At 37.0% G+C, this 9,011-nt stretch overlaps 2 protein-coding genes across 2 annotated transcripts in view; both read right to left on the reverse strand.

Moving 5' to 3' along the window:
- Positions 1-3,471: 3,471 nt before the first annotated feature.
- LOC107751042 (olfactory receptor 24-like) lies at positions 3,472-4,137 on the reverse strand. Its single transcript, XM_016566609.1, has one exon. It carries the CDS (start codon positions 4,135-4,137, stop codon positions 3,472-3,474), a length of 666 nt encoding a protein of 221 aa, XP_016422095.1.
- Positions 4,138-4,853: 716 nt separating this feature from the next.
- LOC107751044 (olfactory receptor 24-like) overlaps positions 4,854-9,011 on the reverse strand; it is a gene marked incomplete at its 5' end in the record, with an annotated part of 13,474 nt that continues 9,316 nt past the window's right edge. The window contains 2 exons of the mRNA XM_016566610.1: positions 4,854-4,859; positions 4,945-5,034. Of these exons, the coding sequence (XP_016422096.1) occupies positions 4,854-4,859; positions 4,945-5,034 (96 nt within the window). The remainder of the gene's footprint in view (positions 4,860-4,944; positions 5,035-9,011) is intronic.

A 9,011-nucleotide genomic window follows, 5' to 3' on the forward strand; every position in this document is an offset into this window, starting at 1 on the left:
AACCTAGAACATCCGAAAGCTGACAAATTCTCTGGCTGGGTTTGCAAAAATTTATTAAATTGATGCTATAGCTTTACTTTGGGCATTCAAAAACAAAGCTTGCATCGTTCCAATTCTAATCGTGTGTATAATATGATGATTGTATTGCCCATGTAGTGGAGAAACAGAGGCTTTGCAAGATTGTCGCTGCAGTGTAAAAATACCATAATGGCACCTTGACGTTTGACCTTTGGTCTTTAGAGCCTCAACTCTGGGTTATCGTTGTTCTAAACCCTGCTTTTTGCCCCGAGTAGAGGAACGCTTTTGAGGTGCGTGAAACAGTACAGTGTCAAATTATTCTGTGTTAGAATATTACTCCTAGATGCTTGGCAACAGACACCCAATCGCGTACCTTGTATTCACGTGCTTTAGACAGTCACAGAAACAGTTCATGTTGAAACAGTAGTTTCAGCATTTAAGGGGAAAAGTGGTGATGGACAACGTGTTTAGTCCAAAAAGACCATTTAGGAAAAACTTGGTAGTACAGCCGGCATATATGCGCAATAGTAGATTTTATGTAAACAGGTCACATGCTGCGTTTGACCGATCAATGACATTGACAACACAAAATATAGAAATAAGAAGGTTAACCCAGGGTTTAATAATGATAACCCAGAATTCCTTTTTAACAGGGTTTAATCACCCAGGGTTAACAATTTCAAGTGCGAAAAACAACTGGAATCGACACAGTAACTGAACCTGAATCAAAGCTGCACAAATTGAGGCACTATTCATGTTCATAGTACAAACAGTATTGGATGAATTATGCACTTAAGTTTAACACATAGAATTAAGGAGTTTTAAAAATCTTCATTTTTTTCATGCCCTTACGAAAAAGAAGTTTATTCAAGTGTGCTATTAGTATTTTTCTTTTATACTTAAAATAGGAAAGTATACTTTCAGTCTACTTTTTATGTACTTCTCAGAAATGGGCTTTATGTACTTCTCAGAAATATACCTAAAATGACATTTAAGTATACTTGACTTTAAAAAAAAAGTCAAAGGGCCCGATCATACACCCGGCGCAATGCGGCGCAAGTGTTTTTGCTAGTTTCAGCCCGACTCAGTTCTCATTTTCCCGTTTCGCGCCGCGTTGTTTAAATAGCAAATGCATTTGCGCCCATTTGTGCGCATATGGGCATGCTGGTCTAAAAAAGAGGTGCGTTCAGGTGCATTGTTGGCGCGTTGCTATTTTGAGGATCTGAAAATAGGCGGCGCCATAGTCCAACTCAAACCTGGTCTAAAGTCTGGCGCAATATTTTTTCAATAAAAAAGATGCCATTAACCAAATATTTAAAATACACTGTCTTTATGTTGTTTGTACATTATTTTGAAGACTGAATGTGAAATTGATTGAATAATCGATTTACAGCACTAATATATATATATATATATATATACACACACACACACACACAATCAGGTGCATCTAAAAAAAAATTATATCATGGAAAAGTTCTTTATTTTTTGTAATTTAATTTAAAAAAGCATACTTTCTTTCTAGATTCATTGCACACAAACTGAAATATTTACACATTACACATATGCACTCAATACTTGGTTGGGGCTCCTTTTGCATGAATTGCTTCAATGCGGTGTGGCATGGAGGCGATCAGCCTGGGACATTTTAAAAATAAAAGCCATGTTCCACAGTTTAGCGGGTGCTGAAATAGGTCAATAAAATAAAACCAATAATGAAATAAATTCATTAATAAAACCAGCGATATGAAGCATGCCTTATCATTCGACTGTTCTTTCAAAATTCAGCAATATTCACAAGCGTTTTATTATGAATATTGATATTTAAAAAAACAACAATGACATTAAAATGTATTATTAGAGTAAGAGAAATATATGAGGCTGGGGTTCGCTGGTTAAACTGAATCAGCTCAGATAACGTTTTTACACAAGCTTTGGTTCGGTGTCGAACATAACACTAAAGCATATGTGTGAAGAAATGGGTGATTGTAGGTTTTGCAAACTAAATGATCAGTAAGCAGAACAAAATACATAGATTTCTGTGAGGCCTTATCACTGGCCGCTAACAATGCTATCCCTCATGTACATGAAGCCATATCCATATGTAGGTTTTGTGTATCTGTTGTGTCTTATTTCGAAGGCTGTGCCCTCTGGAGGTCATATTTGTCAGTTGCATACAGTACGTCATTGAGGATGTCTCATTTAACAAAAGTCATCATAAAAATGACTGTTATTCCTCGTAAGGCCTAATTACTATAATTTCTTTCTTGCTTTGGAATGTAATGGTTGCTTTTCTGAAATTAGACAACCTCTACCACTTATGCGGCCATTGCAGCCTTTATTGAACTGATTGAAATTGTAGCCCTACCTAACCAAATAGTGTTGCTGATACTACTGACTGACTATGTTCACAACCATTTGGACTAGAAATGGAAAAGCACTTAATTCACATGAGAAGATGATTTTGACATTTATTTTTTAATTTTATCTCGAACAGTTACTGTCCTTCTTGGCTTAAATCCTGTGTTACAAGGCATGATGTAACCAGGTACAATATTTACAATATTTAAGAGACAATTTCGTCAAGAGAAAACACTCGGACCAAAGCTAAAAACCAAATACACATTCGCATTGGATGCAGTAGTTTGAAAAAGTAAAAGTGTATGCTAGTCTATCATAGAAAACCTTTAGCATTTTTGTTTAAAAATATACTCTCAAAATACATTAGGTTATGCACAGAAGTTGTTACATATAGGCCTGTGTGCTGTATCCTGCATTTTTGACACATAAATAATGTCTGCTATGCCATTGTGTTATTTAACAGAATATGTAAAAGCTGTTGTAAGGCACTGTATTGAGTACTGTGTGCAGGGTTTACACAGATGTTTATCATATTTGTATATTGCATTAATTTTGTTAAATGAACAAGATATAATTTAAGGATTACTTTTAATTAATTTAGTTCACTGAGGCACATGCTTATGTGGTCTGTGATCATCATAAAACACCTATGTGACATTTAGCACAGAATGGTGAGAATTAGTGACTGCACAAAATAATAAAGATATTACAAATACACAATACATGTAAGAACAAAAAACAGTGTCCACTATCCAATAGCTGTGCAGTACTCTCACGAATAAAGCTAATCATTAAGCATTTGTAAAATATGTTATATTGAAAGCAAATGTAATTCAAAGGGTTTTTTTCTTTTGATTTACTGTTAACCTAAAATAATAAAATGGAAAGGTGAATACTGCATTCAAAATGTCTATTAAGAATCTTCACTAAAATTGTTGTTCTTAAAAAGGTAAGGAATCACAAATCAGCTTTACTAGGTTTCAGCCCAAAGGATTTAAACATATTTGGCCTGTTTACAACACAATTTCTCTTACGAGTACAGACAAAATAAAACTTGTTCACAGCTGATAAACAGTAAGATTAAAGCTATAATTATTGTTTTAAAATTCTCCTGCTGCATTTCACTCTTATTTCTGTGCTTGTGTTCACTTTGCTGCGTTTGTACAGTTCTTTTATGGATTGCATGACCTCCTCTGTCTTTAGAGTGTATATGATGGGATTCAGCATAGGTGGTATTGTCTGCGTCAGGGAATTGTTAATTATCCTGGTGTTTGGATGCAAAGGTGTTATTATCGATGCAATATTATTGCTCAAAATCGGAATATAAAATATTACCACCAACAGGAGATGTGAGGTACAGGTTTTTATGGCCTTGATCCGGTCAACACCATGGGGAATCTTAAACAAAACCAGAGCAATGCAGAAATATGAAATGAAGATCAATATCAGTGGTGTAAAAATCAGGAGACTATAGCAAATTTTACCCAACAAAATATTTAGAGAATTATCATTACAAGCTATTCTATAGATAGGGCCATAATCACAAAAATAACTATCAAGCACATTAGATCCACAAAAAGAAAGTCTATTCACAGAACCTACAAGTACAGAAAAAAATGTCACCGAAAAAATCCATATTACCCCTATGATCAGAAACATGGCTGGTTTGGTTACAATGGCATGATACCGTAAAGGAAAACAAATAGCAACCAGTCTGTCATAAGCCAAGACAAGTAGTGTCAAAGATTGCATGTTCATATTCTGCAATATTCACAAGCGTTTTATTATGAATATTGATATTTCAAAAAACAACGACATTAAAATGTATTATTAGAGTAAGAGAAATATATGAGGCTGGGGTTCGCTGGTTAAACTGAATCAGCTCAGATAACGTTTTTACACAAGCTTTGGTTCGGTGTCGAACATAACACTAAAGAATATGTGTGAAGAAATGGGTGATTGTAGGTTTTGCAAACTAAATGATCAATAAGCAGAACAAAATACATAGATTTCTGTGAGGCCTTATCACTGGCCGCTAACGATGCTATCCCTCATGTACATGAAGCCATATCCATATGTAGGTTTTGTGTATCTATTGTGTCTTATTTCGAAGGCTGTGCCCTCCGAAGGTCATATTTGTCAGTTGCATACAGTACGTCATTGAGGATGTCTCATTTAACAAAAGTCATCATAAAAATGACTGTTATATAAAAATTTGTAAAAGATGTTATATTGAAAGCAAATGTAATTCAAAGGGTTTTTTTCTTTTGATTTACTGTTAACCTAAAATAATAAAATGGAAAGGTGAATACTGCATTCAAAATGTCTATTAAGAATCTTCACTAAAATTGTTGTTCTTAAAAAGGTAAGGAATCACAAATCAGCTTTACTAGGTTTCAGCCCAAAGGATTTAAACATATTTGGCCTGTTTACAACACAATTTCTCTTACGAGTACAGACAAAATAAAACTTGTTCACAGCTGATAAACAGTAAGATTAAAGCTATAATTATTGTTTTAAAATTCTCCTGCTGCATTTCACTCTTATTTCTGTGCTTGTGTTCACTTTGCTGCGTTTGTACAGTTCTTTTATGGATTGCATGACCTCTTCTGTTTTTAGAGTGTATATGATGGGATTCAGCATAGGTGGTATTGTCTGCGTCAGGGAATTGTTAATTATTTTGATATAATCTTATTAAACTATTAATAAAATAATATTTCAGTAAAATCATTAGAGAGAAACAGAAGGAACACATGGTTTATACTCTACCTTCTCCAAACTGGAACCATCTCATTAATTTACCAGCCATCAGACAAATTTATAGTTAGACTACTCTCTTGAGTTTAGGACCCTTCTCTCTATAGACTTCAATAGATACTTCTGCCCCTTTGTCCTCAAGCTTGGAAAAATCAGAGTGCTACTGTTCACAGAGAGTCACTGTTAACCGTCATACTAATGGTACTGATTTTTTTTTTTTTAAATGCATGATCATATGAATTGAAAGTTTGATGACATTTGTAAGCATTTCAATTTACATTACAAAATGATCTGTTAAACATTTGGCAATGTTTAAGTTCATTAGTTAACATTAACAAGCACATTATCTCATATTTCTAGATATGTGAATATATATTAAGTAATAAGTTAAACATTATATATTTTTTGTTAATGATTTATTAATGAAAGTTATATAATAATAATAATAATAATAATAGTAATAATTCATTACATTTATATAGGCACTCAAAGTGCTTTACATTGTGAGGGGGGATCTCCTCATCCACCACCAGTGTACAGCATCCACCTGGATGATGTGACGGGAGCCATAGTGCGCCAGAACGCCCACCACACACCAGCTTATTGATGGAGAGGAGACAGAGTGATGAAGCCAATCAGCAGATATGGGGATTGTTAGGAGGCCATGATATGGGGATTGTTAGAAGGCCATGATGGTCAGAGGCCAATGGGCAAATTTGGCCAGGATGCCGAGGTCACACCTCTACTCTTTTCGAAAGACATCCTGGGATTTTTAATGACCACAGAGAGTCAGGACCTCAGTTTAACGTCTCATCCGACTATACTGATACACCCAGACCACAGGGTGAGCATCCCCTGCTGGCCTCCCTAGCACCTCTTCCAGCAGCAACCTAGTTTTCCCAGGAGGTCTCCCATCCAGGTACTGACCAGGCTCACTAATTCACTTCAATAAAGATAACTATACATGCTATTCTTGTCATGAGCATCAAGGTGTGGGGGCGCTGCGGTGCAAATTCCACTCATGTTCGTAGAAAAAATATAAACGTTGGACTCTGGTCGATTTTGTGTTAAGGAGCATGTTATTCGCAATTATGTGTTGTGGCTGGGTTGTTATAGGTCTGCGTGACTCTCGATGTCTTAGGCCTAATTGAACGGAGGAATTATGGTATTCTTCTGTAGCCTGATGACGAGTAACTTTAACCGTTGTTCATGTGAACTCAAAGACAGCCTGATTCTTTGTTTATAGACTATTTGTGGGTGGCTGTTTGTTGTTTCACCTATCAATTCGTGTCGATAAAGTATAATAGGGTAAATCCTGTAGAGTGATTGAACTTCCATGGTATTTTTTTCCTACTGTAAAAGTCAGTGTGAACCAGCTACTGTTTGGTTACTCACATTCTTCAAAATATCTTCTTTTGTGTTCAGCACAAAAAAGAAATTAATACAGGTTTGGGACAAAATGTGAGTAAATGAATCCCTTTAATGACAGCGGCAGCATGTTTAGTAGCTACTGTCCCTTTAAGAGCTGCAAGCGTTTCTCTCTCACTTTCATTTTAGACATAACCAACTGTTTATATGTAAACCTTTTGTGTTTTTCACAATCAGACGCGAAAGACAACTTAGTCCAGTAATCAGGCGCTTTTTGACAGGCTCTCAGTGTGAGCGCGCTTCATGAGTACGCGCTCAGAAAAGCGCATGCAGAACAGCACGTGAATTAAAGGTTTAACCGGTATTGCTTACATATATGTCGCACTGTACAGCCCTGCTTAAAGGGATAGTTCACCCAAAAATTTGGTCATTAATTACTCACCCTCATGTCGTTCCAAACCCGTAAGGCCTTCGTTCATCTTCTGAACACAAATTAAGATTCAAGAACCTGGAACCTGGTGCTGTGTAAATTAGTCATTCGTTTTTTCTTTAAGTTTTGTTATGTTACACTTTTTGTCAAGATGCTTCCTCATACTTATATATATTACATACTCATACTTTTTACTGCTCTTCATTGTATTCGGGTCGCTGCTAAAGAATGGGAGTTATGCTTGGAATACCGCTGGCATTGTTTACACGCGCAATCAGTTGATTGCGCTGAGGCAACCAGCTCTTGAGGTCGGGGAAAAACTTAACATACCGGAGACGTAAAGAGGAGATGGCGAGGCTGTAGAGCGGGCGTGAAGTGGAGGATGAAAAAGAGAAGATTTAAACCTTGTATACCTGCAGTCATTACGGGAAATGTTAGATCCTTGGTGAATAAGATAGACGAATTGGAGGCGCTAGTCAGGACACGGAGGAAGTACAGAGAATGCAGTATTATGTGTTTCACGGAAATGTGGCTTCATGAACAGATACCGGACTCTAATGTAACTATTCCTGGCTTCCATATGGTTCGAGCTGATAGAGATTTAATTGCGAGCGGCAGGAGAAAAGGAGGGGGACTCAGCTTGTTTGAGAACTCAAGGTGGTGAAATCCGGGGCACATTTCCACATTTCAAGACCACGTTTGCAATCAGAATATTGAGATTATGGCTGTTGGATTGCGCCCATATTATTTGCTGAGGGAATTTACAAGCGTTGTCACCATTATTGTTTACATTCCTCCATCAGGGAATGCGGTAGCTGCATGTGATACCATCCATTCTGTGACAGCGAATATACAAACAAAATATCCTGGTGCCTTCGTTTTGATTACAGGTGATTTCAATCATGTATCTCTTTCCTCCACACTCCCTACTTTCTGTTTGTTAACTGTAAAACAAGAGAAAATTAGACTCTTGATCTGTTGTATGCAAATGCTAAAGATGCCTACATCTCTACTGCTCTCCCTCCGCCAGGAAGGTCAGATCATAACTTAGTACTGCTTACACCATCACACAAGCCTGTTGTTCAGCGGCAACCAGTTATAGTGAGAAAGTCTCGGTTACATACGTAACCCTCGTTCCCTGATGGAGGGAACAGAGACGTTATGTCGTGATGACATTAGGGGTCTAACTTGGGAGCTCAATCATCTCTGAGTTTAAGAGAAAATGTCAATGAGAATTGGCTAGTGGATTTTGCATGCTGAGCCACTCCCCGTGCACACGGGTATATAAGGCAACAGCGTGCATCCACTCATTAGGTTTTATGCTGAGGAGCCGAGAACGTGTCCCGGCAATGGCTTGTAGGGTATCAGAGTGAATCAGACAATTTAAGATTTGATCAGATTGGTGTTGAACAACACAAAGAGCCGAATTCCACAAAGAGGCCCAAGACAACAGGATGTTCTTAAATCAAATCCTGGTGCCACGGGTCTGAAGTGAGCCTAGCAAACTAGCAGCTTTCAACATTAACACAAAATAACACATTGATAATTTCAACTCAGAAAGGAGATTGTTAATTTTGGAGCAAGTAACCAAGATTGATGGTCAAACAGATGCACAGCATGACCATCACATGTAAATCCATGATAGTAATCACAGAGCTAAAGACTTTCTTTGGACTGACTTCCCCCCACCTAGAGGACAAGAACCAGACTGAGATTCCTTATGAGACCTTTTAGCCTCTTTGGTCTTCACAGAACACATTCTTACTTCACAGAATGGCACAGAAACTGCCTTTCCATGTATATATGCACCTAAATGACGTTTGAAAATTCATGCTTTAAATGTTTCTATCAATCAATATAATATATTCTGGTTATAGAAATAATGTCCAAATTATACTCTGCAAGAGCGGGAAAATTCGGACCATGTGACTGATAAGATAACATGTTGATTTATGTTTTGGGAGGAGAAACACCGCAACACCCGAGCTAAGACAGTGTCTAATTGGTCAAGACATCATTTGGGATGTGTCCAACAGCCCAGTTTAAATACTCAGGACACCATCAAATTATGCTTTTA

Source organism: Sinocyclocheilus rhinocerous, unplaced genomic scaffold (genome assembly GCF_001515625.1).
Source record: "Sinocyclocheilus rhinocerous isolate Xijiao unplaced genomic scaffold, SAMN03320098_v1.1 scaffold19624, whole genome shotgun sequence".
In the NCBI taxonomy this organism is placed as follows: Eukaryota; Metazoa; Chordata; class Actinopteri; order Cypriniformes; family Cyprinidae; genus Sinocyclocheilus; species Sinocyclocheilus rhinocerous.